Source organism: Centrocercus urophasianus, unplaced genomic scaffold, assembly GCF_019232065.1.
Source record: "Centrocercus urophasianus isolate 14NV4802_14NV808 unplaced genomic scaffold, USGS_Curo_1.0 seq_19, whole genome shotgun sequence".
NCBI lineage: Eukaryota > Metazoa > Chordata > Aves > Galliformes > Phasianidae > Centrocercus > Centrocercus urophasianus.
The window spans coordinates 16,142,673-16,163,414 of NW_024884744.1; the positions used below are offsets into that span (position 1 = coordinate 16,142,673).

At 49.6% G+C, this 20,742-nt stretch overlaps 1 protein-coding gene across 2 annotated transcripts in view; it reads left to right on the plus strand.

The window, feature by feature from the left end:
• Positions 1 to 8,136: 8,136 nt before the first annotated feature.
• The window catches only part of EPHA4 (EPH receptor A4), an 89,120-nt gene continuing 76,514 nt past the window's right edge, over positions 8,137 to 20,742 (plus strand). Inside the window, exons 1-3 of one of the 2 annotated variants that reach the window (XM_042820597.1) lie at positions 8,137 to 8,227; positions 8,773 to 8,840; positions 12,603 to 13,266. In XM_042820597.1, the coding sequence (XP_042676531.1) occupies positions 8,137 to 8,227; positions 8,773 to 8,840; positions 12,603 to 13,266 (823 nt within the window). Of the gene's footprint in view, positions 8,228 to 8,772; positions 8,841 to 8,918; positions 9,024 to 12,602; positions 13,267 to 20,742 lie in introns of those variants that run through there. The other variant, XM_042820598.1, reaches the window with a different exon arrangement.

The window sequence follows — 20,742 nt, forward strand, 5'->3', positions numbered from 1 at the left end:
CTAATTAAAAATGTATCCATCTGCTGGTTTGGTGGCTGACTTGTTATTCAAAGCATGCGGATCTAAGTAGGTTGATTTATTTATGAAGACCTTATGACACTGAGAGATATGCACTCAAAAACATGTAAAAATAAATGTGGCTGCAGATGGGTAGACACACACAGATCTTTATGGGGTTCTAAACAACATAGTGTTTTGGAAAATAGGCTTTCTGGGGAAGCTCCTTTTGTGAGGGCTGCTCAGAAAGCAGTGCCTCCTATTGTACGATGTTGGCCCACAACGCCAGAGGCGGACACTGGTGGGATGGCAGTAGAGGCTGAGCCTTCCCACCAGTACCCCACTGCATTTTGTGCCGCGTGACAGATGGCAGCAGAGGGGCGGTCTGATAGATGGCATCTGACATGGAAGCGTGTCCGAAGCAAAGGTGTGTCACTGAATTCCTCCCTGCAGAAAAATGGCACCCACTGACACTTGTGGACACTTGCTGAACACTGATGGAGACCCAACAGTGGATGTGAGCACAGTGAGGTGATGGGTGGTGCGTTTCAGCTGTGCTGACTGTGACAGTGGGTCACCTCCACTGGGGTGCATTTTTACAAGAGTGTTACGCAGAGTCCTGTTCATTGCTGGCAAAAATGCATAGCTTATGGTGGTAACTGTTGAAAGTAGTGTTTTGTAGCTGAGAATTTGCTCTATCAAATAGTATTTTTGTGCTCCTTGTATCTGCTGTCATTTCTATGGAAATAAAGAAGAGACATTACTTTTGGAGCAACCTGTGTACAACCCATGTGCTTCCACATGTTTAACATTTAAAGCTCAAACAACAAAGCAGCCAGCTAACATGTTGAGTGATAGTTCTAGTCTGAATCTCCTATAGTGCCTTTTAAGGTGCAGTGATTGGTTCTGAAAACTTTGCGTGAGCGACTGACTCCTCAGGAGATGCTACATTTTCATCAGTGCTTTATTTAGAGAATGTTTTAAAGTGAATTTTAATCAAAGGAGAAAATCATTATCGCTCACAAATATCATGTATTGGAATTAGGGTAAATGCTGTCTTCTTATATTTCATTTCATTGATATATTGGTAGATCTTCAGCAAATTGAATTTCCTAGTAACTATGCTAAGGCAAAGGGAAAATCAGGTTCTAATGGATTCATTCTTGATTTCCTCAGGTAAAGTTTATTCACCATTATATGGGCTCTAGGAAGTTCCCAGTGTAATGAAGCCATCATGGGATTTCCACGCAGGGTGTGGAGCTGTTAGTGTTAAGTCTCACATCATTACTGCTGCAATTCCACTGGCATGAGCTGGCTTCTTAAACTAATATAATGGACTAATGCCCATGCCTTGTATACGATGCTGTAAGCAAAGCCGAGTTCGTAGGTGGTCTGCATTGGCCACCTGAGAGGTATAAGGAAAGTGGAGAATTACGTGGCTGGGAACAGTGCTACAGGAGCTTTATGGCCTCTGTTTCTGTTTACCGCATGGTTTCTAATGGGTCCTTCTCAGCTTTTCTTCCCTCCATGGGTCTGGCCACGTTTCTTCAGGTTTTGTGTATGTTTGCATGTGCGTTCACATTCATACGTGACAAAAGGGACAGAAATGATCCCTTTATAGACCACCTGACTACACTGATAGCCTAGCAGATTGAAACCATCTTGCATCTAACAATGAAGTTGCTTTCAGCAGAAATGTATTTTCTACCATACCAAGCATTGACAATTGTGCTCAGCTTCACAAAAATGCGTTTCTCTAAGCCAAGGTCAGTTTAAACTGGTTCCCCAGTATATACATTTTTAAATTCCCTGGGAATCTCTTTTTATTTTCATGTCAAGACAAGCATGTGGGTTTCTTAGTGCCAGCAAAGTACAGAAATACGGTTTGTATGTAGATTTAGCCAAGGAAGGATATTAGACTGAGTTGGGTTTTGGTAGGAAGCCATTTTTGGGGGAAAACTCTGGAGATGGTTGAATAATCCTTATAGTAACAGATGTCACCACTGGGAATCTGTTTTACTTTTACAGCTCTTTATGTGAGCGTCTTGCTGGCATTTTTGGTTACTTTGGATCCGTGGGTGAAACTCAAACAAATCTGCGTTGTCCTTGTGCTTTGATCTGTCCCAAGGATATATTTTGATGAAAGTTCCTGATAGAAATCAAGGAAAGAAAACCGTACATTTTACTGCGTGTGCTCCTTCAGCACAGAAGCATTCTTCTCTGCTTCCATAAGGAACGGATAAAAAATTGTACCGGTAATCCTTCGCTTTTGTTTCCAACACACTGCAAATGGCTGTTTTCCTGGTCCCATGCGAGCCCTTGAAACAGGGGACAAGGGATCGCAACGGGTCAGGGCAAATGGTTAGTCACACTGCTCCTTAGAATCGAGCCCATTGTCCGGGCGCTAAGCAAGTTTTCCACTGCTCATTTCAGCCGCCATTAGGAACTGTGGGCAGCGTGGTAACGCGGGGAAGGAGTTGTAATGGTGGTGGGCAGGGGGCCGCTGAGGGAAGCTGGCAGCTCTGGAGCAGAAGCAGCACTTTGCAGTTCTCCCCAGGCATAACAGTTTTCCTGTTTTCCTCAGGGTACCACAAGAGAAAATATTTTGGAAAAAATGTTGTCGGAAACACGGCTGTGTAGGTATTTGGAAAATTTGACAGCAGTGCGTCTCAGTAAAGCAGTACGAGGGAGTCATCTCTAATGGACACGGAGCTCTGAGGTAGAACTCGGAGGCACTCCTGCTGCTGTGTGCGGAAGGATGGCACGGCTTGGGGCTGCCTCCATCAGCAGGACGAGCTGTGTGCTGCTGGGGAGCGGGGAACGGCATCTGGGAAACTGTGCTTCTGACCAAGGGAAACTGCCTGATGGTGCCAGCGGTGCACTGAAATAACAGCAACTAATTTGTTTCTGATCCATTAGAAGAATTCTTAACATTAGGTTCGTGCTTGAGTAGCACAAGGTGCAGGCACGGACCGATGCGGGTCTTTTGTTCTGATGTCCCTGTGGTGCTCACATCCCAGAGAGCAGGCTTGGCAGCCGGCTGTGCGGGGGGCTGCACGAGGATATCTGCGTTTGTGACAAGAGCCAGCAGATGGGTATGAATGAAAAGCAAGGCGATGCAGTGGCAGCGCTGCCAGCACAGCAAACTTCACCTTATTCTCTGAATGCTCCTCAGATCAGTGGCAGCACGGAGGAAAACAATAACCGTCACCTTTTTGACATAAAATCAATCAAATGGTATTTTGGTTTTTTTTTTCTCCTTTTCTCCCATTGTTCTTCTTGCAGGTTTTCATTTCTATGTTTTTTTGTTGTTTTTTTTTTGCTTTGTGTGAAATTAATCTACAATGTGAAATATTTTGCAATAAAATCAATGCAGATACTGAACTAAAGCAAATGCAAATGTATGTACTCACTTTCCCCAGCTAGAGGTTCCTTAAAATGTGGCAAATCATTTCTTAGATAATAAACAGCCATTCTTTGCTGCCTGCAGCTTCTCTGCAGCAAGGACAGAGATGCTCAGGGAATGCATCAGACAGAGATAAGCCCAGCATTACTATTTTCAGATTGGCCCGTAGACAGCAGGTATAAAAGGTGCTTTCGTGCCTTACAGATGTTCCTGAATGAAGCTGGTCCCTTCTGCGGGAGCAGCGCGGCAGACAGTGGCTGCCTGCAGTTCTCTGAGCTGTTTTAAGGCAGGCATGGCAGGCACTCAGCTCCAGCCAACTTGTAAAGTTTTACTGTGACAGCCACTGAGTCTCCCAGGAAACCTGTGCAGAGCTGAGCACAGCTCTCCTCCTGGGGGCAGTCCCAGCCTCTGCCCTGTTCGGGGAGCACTGCAGTCACTCTTGGGTTCACGGAAAAAATGCACAAATGCTTTCCACTTTTTTAGGAGAACAAAAAACAGGGTCTTGCATTTTGTTCTAGAGAAAACCAATCTGTCTGTATCGTGCTACTAAAAAATGGCACGCAGTAATAAAGAAGGAGGGGCTGGTTTTGTTCCTTAGCGTAAGCACAGAAACAGTTTCCTTCTATATGTTTGCTAAAATTTTGTTCATTAGTCTGGGTGGAGTATCTCAGAGAGCATGGCTCACTCAGAGCTCATTTGGATTTACTCTCTTGGAAGTGCCAGAAATGTTCAGGGCTCCGCAGGGAACCTGTCCCTGGTACAGCTTGATTGGTACCATCATTGCATGAATAATCTCTGGAAAGATCACTGTCTCCAAACACAGAGCAACCATGAGTCAGAGCTCCGGCATGCTGTTCTTTAGGTTATTTTATCAAAAAAACAGGTTGGAGACTTTGCTTTATAATTAATTATCTGTGCATCCAAAGGCATTCCTGCAGAACGTTTATCAGGACAATAAATATAATCCTGCATCTTTTTAAATTTACTTTATTTTTTTTTTTTAGTAATACCTGCCGTAATTAATGGCAGGAAAGCTGAAATTCTCACTGGAAAACAAATCCAAAGCATTTATATTGATTTAGGATTGATTCTATTCCACTCAAAGGGCCCAGTTCCACCTCTTCAGGTTTCCTAGCTAAATTCCTACAAAAATTCACTCAACTTCATCTTAGACCAGGCCAGAGTCTAGCTGAGAAGTCCCAAACTGCGACCTTATTCTTGAAAGAGGAAAGCTACATCTGTTGAACTCGATCTTTTCCCCACTGCAGACAGAGATGGGTGTGTGCTTCTAAAGAAATCTGGATGTAGTTTGCCATTCCCCGCACTTAGACTTCAGCCTCACCCTTCGCGTTCAACCAAGGCTCCTCCGAAACTGCCACAATCAGCTTTCCCTGCCACTTCTGGCACGGGCTGCCGCTCTCGCCGCGATTCCTCCTGGGCGGCGCAGCCCTCCCAGCTCCCTGGCTGCACCCTCTGCCCGCCGGCCGTGCCCCCCGCGGCCCCACGGCCCATCCCACCCAGCTCGGCGGCTGGAGGCTGATCGCTGCTGCTTGCTGCTGCAAATGCCAGCGATGCTCAAAAGCCTTTTGTAATCATTCAGGTATCTGTCAACCTCCGCAGCTCTCAATAACCTTTCGGTGCAATGCACGCACGCACATTCCTCTCCGAGTTGCCAAGCATCTGTGCTCACAGTGCAAACAACCTGCGGGGCTGCACAGCTATGCACGGCGTTCTCGGTCACGCTCCGACTTGGGACAGCTGCAGCTTGCTGCCTGCCTCCGGCCTGCCTGCAGGACAGCACAGTGAGCCCAGCCCTGCGCTGCCGAGGTGGGTGCTCGGCTCTGCTGCATCGGGCCTGTTGTTGGGTGATGGGCTGCAGCACCGGGCTTGGCACTGGCTGCATTTCTTCCTTTTGTTCTTCACTGTGTCTGAGCTGCTTTTCACATTTTACAGTTTGCCAGTGCCCTTCTGTGCTCACTGATGGTGGGCAGCACGAACTGTATCACAAACACTCCTGCATGGTCAGTGCTTTTGGTGACAGGATTTCTGTTTGGGGACCTGATAGTGGCATACTGCAAACGTTAGGGATTGCACTGTACAGAGCAGTCACAGCTGCGGCTTCACTTGGCACTGACATCCCACAACATCTCACTGACGCTCACCCAGCCCTCCTCAGTGGCATTGGTTGGGGAAGGGAAGAGTCCTGCACGGCTGTCCCTGTGCTGCCAAAACCTGGTTTGTGCCCATTCAGAAGAAGCACACTGTCAGGCTTCTGCCGTTAGCAAAAAGGCTGCAGTAAATAGGCAACTGTTGTGATGATAGTCACGGTTAAGAGAAGGAAGTGTCAATACGTTTCAGTGCCTAGAGCTCACTTGTTTCGCAGAGTGGATTTGGAAATGAGCTACAGGTCTGATCCCTTTCTTATTGAGGTCAACAGCAAAGCTCCCTGTGATCCCAGCTGGAATAGAACTGCTGGGATGCCGTGATGCTCTCTCTCCTCACTGGGATCCTGCAGCTTTTTGTGCTCTGGCAGCAGCTTCAGCTAATGGCAGCTCAGCCTGGGGAACCGCATCCTGCTCGGACCCAGGAGCAGCTGCTGCTCGCACATAGCTTGCAAGAGGTTTGGTCAGGGAACTGATGGGCAGATGTGCTATGCCCACAGCTCCGCCAAAGGTCTCTGAGCCTGGAGGGGATGGTGGGCAGCGCGGTGCTGATATTGGCTGTGCCACCGCAGTGTGTGCCAGGCCTGCAGGGCTGGGCTGTGGGCACACAGCTGCCTGGGGCTGCTGTGCCCTCTGTGCAGGGGCTGGTCGGGTGCAAGCTGTGTAGGAGAGAGGTAAATGGCTCACATTTTTGTGGGAAAAAGCTTTTCAGAGGATCCGGGTGCATTTTCCCCTGCAGGCTGTGGAATTGCATACTAAAGGAGGATCTGTGCTTCCTCCCCCCGCTGCTTCTTTTTCCTCCTGTTTTTTCCCCACCTCAGCATGGTGCTGGGCCCCAGGAGGCCTGCAAGCACACAGAGCTTCCTACCAAGGCTGTCACTTGACTGACAGCAAAAAGCTTCCGAGAGATGGACGAGCATGAGTAGGTGGGCAGAGGGAGAAAGGGGAGAAAGGCACAGTGTGCAGCAGCCCCACATCCTGCTGGGGCAGGAAGGCACCAGGCTGTGCATTCACAGCTAGGCAGGGTGCAGAGCAGCTCCTTGTGCAGAGCTGTGTGATACTCCAGAGCCCTGCTAGCAACACTGCTTGCTGTGGGACCGTGCTCTGAGCACACAGCACCTGTCAGGGGGATGCTGTGTGGGTACCACAGTGTTCACCAGCGCTTCAAAATGAACAGAAAACAAATGGTGAATGCAGGGGGGACCAGTGATCTTTCTGTGATCAGTTGCCCACTGCTGCCAAGCATGGCCAGGGTTGGATCCCAGTGTGTGCTGTGTGCTGTGTGCTGTGTGCTGTGGGCAGGGTCAGCCCGAGTGCTGCTGCAGCTGGTGTGGCCGTGTGGGCTGTATGTGCTGAGGTGACCCTGAGTAAGGAAGCAGCAATTGCTTTGGCACGGCTTCTTTCACACCTTTCTAACAGCCAAAGTGCAGTGGATTTGGTTCAACTGGGACCATTTCTGTTGTTATATTTACAAGGCTGTTTTGTATTGTCTATGTTTATTTTATCTGAAAAAATCTCTAAATTAAAGTGGCATCAATATACTTGGAATATTTTAGAGGTTTCAAAGCATGTCGTAATTGATGACAACTGACGTTTCTGTCACTGCAATAGAAACGACCCAGTCTTTTGCAACCCCACACCATTTACCCTAACATGAAGGTGGGAGGTTCACATCATTGGAACCGAGCTATGCCTGCTTTGGGGTGTAATAATAACGGAACAATTCCTTCTCTTCCTCCTCATTAAGCCAAGAATTCGCATCGATAATTAAAGTCAGGAAGCGCAGAGTTTAACAATGGCACGGCCGTGCTGCTTCCAGCCCCCCGCCCCGACAGGCGCTCCGAACTTTCGCCTTGTGCGGGCCCAGAGGCTGGCGTCGCTCCCCGCTCCTCCGGTTCCGCTCGGAGCTGCCCCGTAACGGGCGCTCGTGGGGAGGGGGAGACCGAGCCCCGGCCGGGAGGAGCCGAATTGGTAGCGGCGAGTTTGAGAGCTGTGCTACGGGCGGGCAGAGAGCGCGCTGCCGGAGCTCGCCCACATTAAAGCAGTGAGAGGTACTTTTCTGAGGCAGAAACGCGATGGCAGCAACGGTACCGCAGCGGGTGCGGGGGCTGCTCGACCCCAGGCGCGCGGCGCTCCGGCGCGGGGCAGCGGGGCCGCAGAGGCGCTCGGCGCGGCCGCCAGGTGGCGCTGTTGCCCAGCGGTGGGGCGGCGCGGGCGCTGCGGGGCCGCTCTCTGCCCGATGCCCGCAGTTCCCGGGCGCCGCGCGGTGCCGGGAGGGGGCGGGTTCTCCTCGCGACTTTTTGTGATTTCTTTACTCAGTTGTTTGTTTGTCCGTCCGCGCGTTCTTCCTTCCTCCTTCGTTTTCCCCGCTCGCGGGCTCCTCGGGCCACACCGCTCCCGGCCCCGCCGCCCGCTTCGGCCACCGCACAGAGGGGCGGAGCGGGGCGGGGCCGGTGGCGCGGGGCGGGCGGCGATTGGCGGCGGCTCGGCGGCTCGGCCCGCCCCTTGGCAATGCCTATGCCCGCGCGCCCATGCGGGCGTTATTCCACTGGGATGGCGCGGCCGGGCGGCATGGCCGGGGTCCCCGTCGGCGCGCTCCTCCCGCTCCTCGTCGGCGTCTGCGGGGCCGTCACCGGCTCCCGCGTGTACCCCGCCAACGAAGGTGAGGTGCGGCCGCCCCGCGGGAAAGTTCGGTGCCGGCGCCGGTCCCTCCGCCCCACGGGCCGCGCGCTCCCGGGCGCTGCCGCGGGCCGGGGCCGGACAGGTGCGCGGGGCGGAGCGCGAGTGCCGCGGCCCCCGTGCCTTTCGCCCCTCTCACCCCTCTCACCCGGGTCGGGGCCGCCGCCGCCGCCGTCTCGCGCGGCTCTCCCCGGAGCGGCGGCGGGCGGGTGCCCGGGGAGCGGACGCGGCGCGGGACGGGGCGGGAGCGGGAGCAAGACCGCCCTTGGGCGCCGGGGTCCCGGCAGCGCTCCGCCGAGCGTCCGAGGCGCCGCTCGTTCACGGTCCGGAGCTCCACTCGCTCCCCCTGCCGTCCCGCGCAGCCCGAGCGGCTCCAGCGAGCGGCCCTGCCCCGCGCCGCGTTACTTCCCGGGGCGCCCCGCTCCGAGCCCCCATGGAGCTGCCCGGGACTCGCGCGCGGAGTGCTCGCCCCTGCGCGGTGTTCCCGAGTGCGGCCGGAGCGTAACGCGCTGTTTTGCCTCTCCGCAGTGACCCTGCTGGACTCCCGCTCGGTGCAGGGAGAGCTGGGCTGGATCGCGAGCCCGCTGGAAGGAGGGGTAAGTCCACCGCTATCGGATCGCGAGGGCAAAGGGGGCGATTAGTGCGTTTCGGAGTGCCCTAATGGCGCGATTACCGCTGATTGCGGCGGGGAGGTCGGGTTTCGGCCCGGGCTCGCGGAGTGAATTACTCTTTGTTGGGGAAACTCTATACTCCCTTCGGATGGCTCTGTCATGGAAGAGGTAAAAACCAAAAGGGCAGAAAAGAGGTTTCGGAATTAAGGGATCGGTTCAGGCACGGGCTTAGGTGCCTATTTGAAGGTGAAATACCAACGAGAAACGCGATCCGGCGGCTGAACCGGCGGTCCTGGCTGTAATTACTGCGTCTGGGGGCTGGCTCCGCCGGGCCGCGCTGCGCTCTGGCGCTGCCGCTCGCGGGTACATCGCGGGTCGGGGCTGCCGTCGGTTTGGCGCGGTGCGTTGGGCTCCCGCTGGGTACCTGCAGCGCGCAACCTGTGCCGCCCGGGTCTTCTGGTGCGCTTTTCATAAAGAGGTGATTGTAAGAGAGAGTCGCTCCGATTCCCTGCGGTGCGGTGACAGCAGAAGCCTCACTTGGAGGCGGCCGGGGCTCCGCGCGGCGCTGCGGAGGGGCTGCAGGCAGGAGGGCAGGGTGCCCGCAGTGCGAGCCGCTGCTGCGGTCCGTGGGACGCGGGGCTCTGGGGCTGGCGGGGTCACCGCGGTGTGCGGTTAGAAGGGGCTTTCTTCCTGAAAGAGAGCAGCTTAAGAAAAATGCAGGCAACGCACACTAATCGTTAATAACGATAATAAAATAAATAAAAAATGCCCACCTCTCAAATCCTTTTAATATGAGATGACTAAAGCAGCTTAATTACTTTTCTTTGAGCACCCTAAGTCAAACTGGGTGAAAAATAAGTGCTGAAAGATCCAGACCCAAACACAACAGAGTGCTGGGGTCTTTGGGAACCTACGGGTTTAGTTGTGTGTGTGTGTTCCTGCTTGTAATTAGAAGAGAGCTAGGGAAACAGCAGCGGGTGGAAGGAATCTGAGGTTGTGCTGGTTGGCGACGTATTATGCATAAGCTCTGAATAGCCATAGCATGGGAGAAAGGGGGATTGTTTGGCTTCTCCATTGTTGTTCTGCCTGAACTTGACTACAGCCCGGCTGGGGCTGAGCCTGGCACACTGAGCTCCGGAGCACGGTGCTGAGCGGCAGCCCTGCAGGCTGCGCTGCGGTGCCCACTGGTTGCAGCCCTCAGCCTGCACAGCTGCCAGGAGCAGCTCTGCCTTGGGGAGGGCTGTAGGGCTGCAACCCAGGACGGGCAGCTGTGTGAGCAGGGTCTGTCCTGCAGCTCTGCAAGGGGAACCTGCGCTGTGGATGAAAGTAGGACCCAATGTATAAGTTTCAATAAGTCAGGGATGAATTGATGACCAGGGAGGGCTTTGTTACTATTAACTGTTGAATTCTCCCTTTCCCCTCATGTCTTCCCTGAAAGCTCCATGCAAGCTGGAGAAGGAAGCGCGCGCTCTCCTTGTGGACGTGACTGGTTTCACTAAACCTACATATGTGTGTTCTATTTTTAAGCCAGTAGTGAAAAATTTAAGAGTACATGGTCTGCTCTGAGAGACAGTGCTTGCAAAGCGTTTATTTTAGCTTTGTGTGCTGCAGGTTTATTTCGGGCAGCAGCAGTGAACTCTCTCCTTTATCTTCCTGGGAAGACCCTGTCCTTCAGCACCAGTTTATCTGTGTGCACCTTCTCTATTCCAGGAGATGTGCCTCTGCACCCCTGCCAGTTCCTGAGGTGTGAGGGCTGCGTGAGTAAGACGGGTTGGAGATAAACGCTGCCATTTAGCAACGCCTGGCTGTAATCAAATGTATAGTAGCCCTGGAGGAATTAATGAATTGCAGTATAAACGTCATTAATGATTTTCTCTTGCGTTTCACAGTCGAAAAGCAGGTTTTGTGCCCAGAATGTTTTACTTTGCATCATTAAACCGTGAGAAGAGTTGAATTATGAAAGTTAACTTTTTGCTTTCAAGCTGAAATTAAGCCTTTGCCCACGTACTTGGAGTTACAAACCATTTACAGTGGCTGGAAGTCTTGGGGCTCTGGTCGTTTTCAGCTCTGGCGGGGAGGTGTGCTTGCATTTGGTTTGTGTGTCCATGAAGTAAGAAACGTTTGCTGTGTGCTGGGAGGCAGGGCTGTGCTGAGGTCCTGAGCAAGGCTCGCTGAGTGTGGCTGCAGCCTCAGCGGGCTCTGCGTGGAGCCCTGTGCAGCATCCTCCTTTGTATGAGTGTGCTGAAGGAAATCCCGTCCGCGAGTATTGCTTCCCTCTGCTGCTTCCTTTCTCTTCTACCACACACGGATAGGTAGTGTAGACGGGTCGCAGGCAGAATAGAAACTGATGGATCATAAAGACAATGTTGCAACAGTAAACTGGCTCTGTGGCAGCTGTAAATTAAATAACTGTCTTCTCACTAACACTGTGTCACACTTTACATTGATAGATGGCTTTTTAAGATTTATTTTTTCCTTTTTCTGTGAAAAGTCATGGCATGCTGAGTATTGATTTCCCCCCGCCCCGTCCCTGCTTCCATTTTAATTTGCAGTTATAGCTGGGCAGCGAATAAAATATTATTTGCTCTGCTCCTAGTGACTCATGGTGCTAACTGCTGTCTTTCTATAAATGGATTCAGCTAAGCTGGAATCTCTTTAAGTAAAAATCACTCTCATATGAGCAGTCCTTGTGAGCAGAGTGCAGGATCTTATATTAGAAGGCCCTTAACATTAAGAAGGCTTTTGTTTATCGGAGCCATGGCTTCAGAACAGCACTTCTGGGAAGTTTCTCTAAAGTTTCTGATGGATTTTTTTTTTTTCTTTTCTAAGGATGATTTTTATATACTTTTTTGTATATCCTCCGAACTCAAGCAGGCATTATCTAATACATGCTGCCTTTTGTTGTTGCTCTTGTTGTTCTGTGAAGAAGGATTTCTCTTAAACCAAAGCACGGTGGGGATTTTACTAGAAGTATCTTGCCAAGGCCCCTCTTCTTTCCACTCCAGGAAAGCACTGTGGTGAACCTTCTTGTATCGCAATCTCTAGAACATTGTGGGGTTGGTTGGTTTGTTTGTTTCCAAAGCTCTTGCTTATGTTTTCTTTCTCTTTAAGTTCCTCATCCAGAAATGGTTTAGGGCAAGATCTCTTCTTTGCATGTCTTCCTTGGATTGCAGGTATCGGTGCTTCATAATTATGTTGCTTGTTGGTTGGGCACTTCTGAAGGAGGTGCCTGAACTTGATTGAAGAGTGGAAGAGTTCTAAAATGTGGTGCCAGCCCAGCGTGGTGGTTGGAAGCTCTCAGAAATAACCAGGGCTGGTTTAGCAGTTTAAGAGCCATGGTGGTGATGCCAGAAATGTGGGTGTTACTCCATCTCTGTCACGTGATTTTGCTGCCTGCTGCTCGTGTACAAAGAGGGGTTCACATTTGCTGCAGAGGAAACACCAAGGCTGGTGTTGTGCTACCGGTCTGTGAAGTGCTGCATGTGCCCTGATCCAAGTTGGGTCCTGGGGGCTGAGCTGTTCAGTCTTACCTGGTTTGGAGCCTGCCTCTCTTCAGTGGGCTTCTCGTTGAATGTCCAAGTAGTTGAGGTCTGGCTTTGGCGTGATAGATGCGTTTATTTATTTGTTTTCCTTCAGCAGAAAAAAATGCCATCTCCCTGTTAGTTGTGGAAGGGCAGGTTAATTTTACTGTGAATGTCTGTTGCTTCTTTTGAATACTGATGCATTTCTGCTCTTTCTTCTTGACAGTGGGAGGAAGTAAGCATAATGGATGAGAAAAACACTCCGATCCGCACCTACCAGGTCTGCAATGTGATGGAGCCCAGTCAGAATAATTGGTTACGAACTGATTGGATTCCCCGTGAGGGGGCTCAGAGGGTATATATTGAAATCAAGTTCACACTGAGAGACTGCAACAGCCTGCCAGGTGTCATGGGAACTTGCAAAGAGACTTTCAACCTCTATTACTATGAATCAAACAATGACAAGGAGCGTTTTATTCGAGAGAGCCAGTTTGCCAAGATCGACACCATTGCTGCTGATGAGAGCTTCACCCAGGTGGACATTGGCGACAGGATCATGAAGCTGAATACAGAGGTGCGGGACGTGGGACCTCTCAGCAAGAAAGGGTTTTACTTGGCTTTCCAGGACGTCGGTGCCTGCATTGCTTTGGTGTCTGTTCGTGTCTTCTATAAGAAGTGCCCCCTGACAGTTCGAAACCTGGCGCAGTTTCCAGATACCATTACTGGGGCTGATACATCCTCTCTGGTGGAGGTTCGTGGCTCCTGTGTCAACAACTCGGAAGAGAAGGACATGCCAAAAATGTACTGCGGGGCAGATGGTGAATGGCTGGTACCCATTGGCAACTGTCTGTGCAATGCTGGCTATGAAGAACGCAATGGTGAATGCCAAGGTAAGATGAGCCATATTGTACTTTTCATTAGGGCTTAGTTGAATACATAATTGGATTGGAGATGAGAGTAAATGGAGTAAAGCCAGTAATTAGCAGCCCCTGTGGGATGCAGTGGGACAGAGGGGTTTAATGAAGGAGTCCAACAGCTCCAGGTGGCAAGGCTAAGAATTATGTAATGCAAAACAAATGATACTGCCATAATAGGCAGAAGGCAAAATGCATTTTGCAGCAGGCACCTAAATTTGCATTGGTCTGCAACAGCCACCAAAATGTGTGTGACTGCAAAGCAGTGCAGCTGAGCTGCCATCATTTAAAGTGACAATTCTTTTAAGTTTCCCTTGGATAATGCAGTGGGATAAGAACCAGTCAGGAGGAGGAAAGGAGGGGGAAAAAAAAGAACAGCAGCAGTTTGAGCTGCATTATTTTCCCCCTTTGAGAAGGGGAAGTCTTTGGTGTTTAACTTGTTGCAAATTTTTAGTGCTAAATAACCTTTTGATATTTGACACTGCTGCCTTTGTTCAATATTTTCATTTCTCAGAGGGTTTCCATTGTCAGCTTAATAATGGAGGTGCTAGGATACTCTTAGAAATGCTGAAAGTCTGCTCCCCCCCCCCCCCATCCTATGTACTGCTGAATTAGGGATTAAAGTTTATATAAAAGACAAATTGTCCTAAAAGGGGGGGAAAAACACCCTCAAAAACCTAGGTTCTCTTCATCTCTCCTTTCTGGAAAAAGTAGTAGAAGGTTAAGGAAGGAGAGAAGAGTTTATAAATAAAAAAATCTTTGGCCTCAGCTTCTAAACTCTTGCTTGTGTAAGCGTAAACGAAGATGAAATTTGAAATGCTTTCGCACAGTTCAGTGGCCTGAATTCTGCCAGGTGCTGAATTGAAGGTGCTGCAAGTCTTAGTGGATTTGTACCCATGTTTTTGGAAAAGGTGGTTTGGAGCTAAATGTCTTGGCTTCACATCCCATTGGTGCATTTTCCAGCAGGTCCTTATTTAGTGGGGACTGAGAACAAGCTAGCAAAGCAAGCGTCTGACTGCCTTTGTGCTGAACTCCTGTGAGAATGTTGTCTTTTGAACGGCCTACTTGATTTCTTTTAAATCATAATTTGCACATGAAGCTCATTACTGCATACTGAAATTAAGCTTTGGCAGGAAAGAAGTTCTGAGTGCAAACCTCTGCCTTCATTTGTGCAGTTTTTGCTAGATGGAAAAAATCTTTAAGTGCCTGTTGGCATCGAAATTACCATGGGCTGTAGTGAGCATTGGGAAATGAACAGCATCAGGAAGGGGCATCCTGTTTGGGGTAAAGGACTGCCTTTGGAGTTCTGTGAGACAGAAGCTCAAAAACCTGCATACAATTGAAGATGCAAACCTGCAGATGTGGCACTGAGGGGGCGCTGCTTAGGAGAGCCACGGGAGGCTGAGGAGGTGTTGCTGTCTTCAGATAGATTGGTGACTTCTAGGCAAAGCATCTTGACACATTAACAGTCTGGGCTGTGAGAGGAGGAAGTGAATGGGGGAAAAGCATCCTGGTTTATTGCATGGAAATGATTGTGCCTTCTTCTGAAGGCCTGCTGGGTCAGCCCCGGGTCACACCGATTGACACACATCTCATGCTTTTCCTCGCCAGCGGCCCGGACGTGGTATGAGCTTGTCGTGTAACGAGTTCTGCCTTCTGCAAGGGAAGGTGTTCAGGTTTTGCTGGTGGGCGGTGGTGGGAGTGGGCTGTTTTTCTCTTTTTCTGTCATTGGACTGGACCTTGGGGCTGAATGTGCATGGGCAGGTACCTGCTGGGCTCAGGAAACCAGGCAGCCTGTCTGTGCGGCTGGAGGAGGGCCAGGCTGCATCACGTTTGCAGCTGAGAAGGAAACTTTCTGTCTTCCTGGGTTTGCCAGAGTCAGGCTGGCCCGTGCCAGTTCTTCTCGGAGGACTTGAGCCAGCAAGTAATTGGAAAGTGCTAAACCCATTTCATCAGTGGTTACTTGTGGTTTCCTCTTTCAGCGTTTGCTGTTCCCCAGCCAGAATGGTTCACCAGGAAGCTCCTCTGGTTGCCGGAGCCCCGCAGAGCCGAGGCGTGCTGCCGCCCGTGCTGCCTGACGCCGCGGCTGTGGCACGCAGCCGGCCCCTGTCCTGCCCTCTGCCACCACACAGCTGGGCTGGGTCTCACTTGGCCGGACACTGGGCTGGGGGCGTGAAATGAGGAGCATTCCTGTGGGTTTGGAGCAAGGACGGGGGAGGAAGGGGAATGTGAGCTTGTGAAAGGCGATAAAAGGATGCCAGGCTGGGCCTGGAGCTGGTGAGAGGGTTCCACCCCAATTGTTTTTCAATGGGCTGGCTATGGCAGGACAAATACAAGGGGAGGTCAGAGGTTGTCCGTTTCCTCATCCATCTTCCCCTGTGATCCTTGGGTCAGAGTTAGCATTGATTAAGACTTTAAATGTTTGACAAAAGCTTGCTGGGCAGAAGAGGCTCAGGGCAGCAGAGCGGGGCCCGCACTTGTTGCAGAGCCACGGGAGACCTCGGTGCTCCCAGACCCGCATCCCCCGCACGGCCCCTGAGAGCTGCCTGGGCTTCAAGTTCATTCAGCCCTCTGGGTTTTAAACGAGATATTTCCTTGAGCTGCATTTAGTTAATATCTGCTCTGTGTAGGAGAAGAACAATGGGAAGATGCTTCCCTGCTAAAGCGCCTCCCGTAGCAGATGTTAATGACACTCTGACCTTGACCAGGATGTGTGGAAAAAATGGCGTGTGTTGTATGGAGGTGTTTGGAAATGATTGCACAAAGTCTGTCCTTCAGTCAAACAACTGCTGTTTTTTTCTGCTGACTTTGATAAATCGCCTCACTGAACTTCCAAGGGTTCGTATGGAATATGAATATAGGGAAAATGTGTATAGAATATATACATGCACACGTATAGACACACAAAAGCCCAGAGCAGGGACAGAAGAGAGCCGAGTGTTTAATTCCTGCTTATTTCGCTTCAGAGGTGCCTTGGGAGTACTTCCTCAGCACTGTCTTGTTCACTGGAAATACAAGATGAGCGCTGATTGATTTCTGACAGCTGATGTGTGCTGTGAACTCTAACTTGCTGTGGATCTTTAGTTGTACAGATCTTCCAAGAACTTCTTGTGCTAATGGCTGTCCTTTACACACAAGCGTGTGTACGCACAAGCGTGGAATATTGTTGATGGAACTTGAAGCTGTCCCGACTCGTGACACATCTCGCGGCTGAGGTGCTTTAGGGCAACGTTGAGACATAATTTTGAGATTTGCTTGTACACGTCATTGTTATGCAGATGGTTTTGTTACACAATTAATATATTGTGGTTTGCGTTTAGTTCTGATTTCCTTATGATAAAACACATCCTTTAAACTCAGATTGGAGGAAGGGGGAAACAAGCAGGAAGGGAGAGAAGGCTGATTAAAGAAGCCATAGACTGTAGCCATCTGTGATGGTTTTGATGCTGTGAAATTACAAATCTCAATTTTAGACCTGCCATTTAATATAAATATGTGAGACAGTTGAGATTTTTACTGTGATACTGTAAAGGTTATGAGAGCCAACAGCTTTGTCTTCATCTACGCTTGCTTTTTTGAGTTGTGGATCGGCCAATTTGGCAGAAAATCCAGTGTCATTTAAATATGGCTAGCTCCCGTTTTCCTATCACTGCTGTTTTTAGAATTTTCCTTCTAACTTTGATAAAAGCATCCCTAAGAAGCAATAATTTGAACGATAAGATTCTTTTTATCTCAGAGGCTTTGAAGAGTGACTGTGATCATTGAGAGCAGCAGTTTGGTTTATATCAGAAGATTACAGTTTAATTATATATTTTTTCTGTGATAAGATTTTTGGATGGTGGGTTCTGTCAGGGCAGGGCAGTGAAATAATTTCAGTCAGTCGAGTTGTTTTTTTTGTCAGAACAGCAGTGATGAACACGTTACGCTTTAAAGGAGCTGGGAAGAGGGGAAGCTACCAGGAGGGGCATGGCAGCTGTACCCAAACACAGCCTGTCTGAGCCAAACTTAGCTGGTGCTTCTCTCTGTTTAAAAGCTGATTTGGTTATGCTATGTTCTGAGGGAGCTCAAAAGGTCTTCCAAAGGTTGCTCCCAAGTTTTTTTTATTTTTTGTACCAAGTGGGATATTTTAAGATCCTCCATTTAAATGTTGTGCAGACTCTGTAATGCTTTCTTTCCGAGGAAGTCAAGCCACAACTGTTATCAAGCAACTCTGCCTTCATGTATTCCTTGGGGAAGGGCTCATACCACTTCTTTCCAAAGTGCTGCCAGAATTTCAGCTGCTACATGGCAGAGCAGAATCTGTTCCTTATTCTGTGTGCTTTGGAGAAGAAGCAGCTCAATAGGGTATGGTCCTCTCAGTTGAAGAGAGATGAGCTGTTGTAGTGTGAATTCCATGGCAGTTCTAGGCAGTCTGTGAGGTGTGTACACCCTGGTTGTTGTTTTGTTTTTAAAAAAAATAAGGTAAACAAAAACTTTCCAGACAACCTGTCTTGTGTGTGATGACTCCAGGATTTAGATCTTTGCTGTGGAGGGGTTATTATCTGCCTAATAACATGCTCCGCTGAGCTTGGTCTTTATTGCACTTGAGAAGTGATTAAAGAAATGCTCAGCAGTGCGCTTCAGTCTTCGGAGGCTGCATCAGAAAGCCCCCCAAACTTGTGAGATGAGGATCTTATCTGGTTTCATTGCATTATGCCGCATCCTTTTGATATGTTGTGAGGAGCAGGTGAGGTCACCCACTTTTGTGAATCAGAGACAATTAGCACTCCCATGACTAAATGGACATTCATTTTATGAATATTCAGAGCCTGTTTCACCTCCCTGGGAAGCAAACATGTTGGTTCCCTTCTCTTTCCTCTCCTGGAGACTGAGGAAGCTCTCCCTGTGAATGGGGATTGGCAGCTGTCGGATGACTTGTCTTTTGCATGCAAGCAAACTTCTCATTTCCATCTCTTGTATACACCCTCATGCAAAGTAGCACACCCATTTCACAAAGGAGATAAGAGCTTCCTTTGGAAATGCCAGCCAAAATCTCCTTCTGTTTATGCAGGGCTCAAAGATTTGGATTTTATGCAAATGATTCTGTTTTGATTTAAATTCTTTGTTTAAGAGAGAGTGTAATATTTGCGCTTTGTGCTCCTTGTGTCCTGGGTCTCCCTTTGGCTCTGTCTGCCTGTCGCTTTCCCAGTCCCGCAGCGCTCTCACTTGCTTCCAGCTGGTGCAGGAAAGCTCCAAGCTCCGGAGCACAGCATTCCTTGCAGAAGCAGCCAGAGGTGCTGGCAGGATGGTGTCCTGCCTGCTGGGGCTGCAAACTCCGGGCTGTGATCCTCTCGGGGTATTCACCAGTGACCTCAGAGCCCTGCTCTAGCTCCAGCTCAGCTGGGGTAATGGGCAAAGTCAGGCAGTGGGATCCCTTCTGACCTGTAAGCGTACGCACACACGTGTCCCCTAAAGCCTCACACTGCACAGTGTTCGCAGAGCATGGAGCTGAGCTGTGCCACAGCCCCAGTGCAGTGCCCTTGGCACGGCCAGCTCGGCTGCTGAGTGCCCCAGCCCGTGGCTGCAGCCTGGAGCAGAGGGGCCGAGGCGGCTGGTAGCACTTGGGTAAACATGCACAAATGAAACTGTGGTCTGTATTTACCGAAAGAAAACTGTCTGCGAGAAAAGTTCTGCTCTCCTCAGCCTTGTGATTACACAAGGGCCCGTATTTGGTTTTATTTTTGGTTTTAGTGGCTTTCTGTTCTTTTTAACTTTTCTTTATTTCAACTTTACTTAGAATTGCCTTTGGCTTGAAATAAAGCTGAGGCTCATTAAGTGCTCCCAAAACACGGGCTTGTTCAGAACAGATTTGTTGAAAGGTTTATTGATATAAGCTAGAACACATGCTGCATGAACGTACCGTATTTCTTTAAAGTACCATTTTTCATTTTGTGTCTTTATAAATCAGTGGTATGAAACTGGGACCCTGATTGTGTTGGGGCTACATCCTATAACAAACAAAGGGGAGAAATGAGATTGTGGGGGTTTTCATTTATTTCCTTCTTTTTTCTTCTTGCTTCTTTCTTTTTCTGGATGCCCAATTAGTGTTTAACTTGAAGGTAATTTCACAGGGGTAGTAAAGTGCGCAGTGTGAAACCTTGTGGCATAATTAAATGGAGGAAAGGCTCTTTAAAACAACAAAGGAACGTGCAAAAACTTTGGTTTTGCCCTAATAGTCACCCAGAAAGAGAGACCATGCTGTTTAAAGTACAATATGGATGGGCCATTAAGGCTTTAAAAAAAAAAAAGCCATACTGTGCAGTTGCTGTTTGCTTTAGTTCCAGGAGTTGTGGGTACCTAGAGAAAAGCCAGCTCCCAGGTCTGCCTGTTTGTGCTTTTGTTTTTGGGGGTGGGTTCCAATCTCAGTGGGTTTGTGGAGCTGCAGTCGGTGCTGCAGGGCTGCTGTAGCAGCAGAGGTGTGCTGAGGATGTGCTGCAGGAGCTGTGCTGTGGGCAGGCTGGCGCTGCTGGGCAGGGCGATGGCAGGAAGGCCGTGTCCCAGAGGCATGCAGGGTGTCTCTGGCAAACTGGACCAGAGGAAAGCTTGTCTGGCTCTGCCTGGTGTCCCAGCCACAAGACGGCTTTTTTTTTTTTCCTCTCTTCCCTCCCCCTTACTCATCAAAAGGAATTGGTCGCCTTCTAATCAGCTACCAGTCCTGCATGCTGGAACTCCTGAAGATGCCGTTTAAATCAGGCGATCGATAACTATCGTTTCTCCTTGTGCATGTGGATACTTTGTACAGCCACAGTTCAAAGCTGCAGTACAGTGTCTTAATTACTCAGATAATCCTGTTTGCTTGTATTTTTAAACTATGAAGCGCTGGGTAATTATTCAATTCTTAATAGAAGGCAAATGGCAATGTAAACAATAATTAGGATGTTAGACTAATGCGCTTCAAAGCAAATTGGATTTTTTTTCATACCGTTCAGCATGAAGTCCCATAAAGCTAACAATTTAGTGGCGAGGAAACAAGATCCATTTTGTTCATATTTTATGGCATTATCTCTCCATGCCTGGTTCCTGTGAGCAGCAGCTGACCTGCCGTGACGTGGCCCTGTGTTGGGCTGTGCTCCCACGGTTCCAGCAGGTTCATGGCCCCTGCAGGCCACGGCTTGGTGTCATGGCCTTCCTCTGCCTCTGGTCCAGCTCCGCGTTGACCTTGGGTTTTGGAGGCTGGACTGCATGCTGTGGTAGAGCTGCAAGGTTGCATCTCCCGCTTGGAGAGCTTTCCTGGTCTTCACAGCTCTTCTCCAGTTGTGCAATAAGCATAACACAAGCCATGAGCTCTCAACTGATTTCTTTGCTGTCTGTAAATATCATGGATATAGCATATATGGGAACTTCCCCAGACAATGAAATCCTGTCATCGTATCTGTTCCTTAAGTTGCATGCAGCCTGTGGTCCAAGCTGATG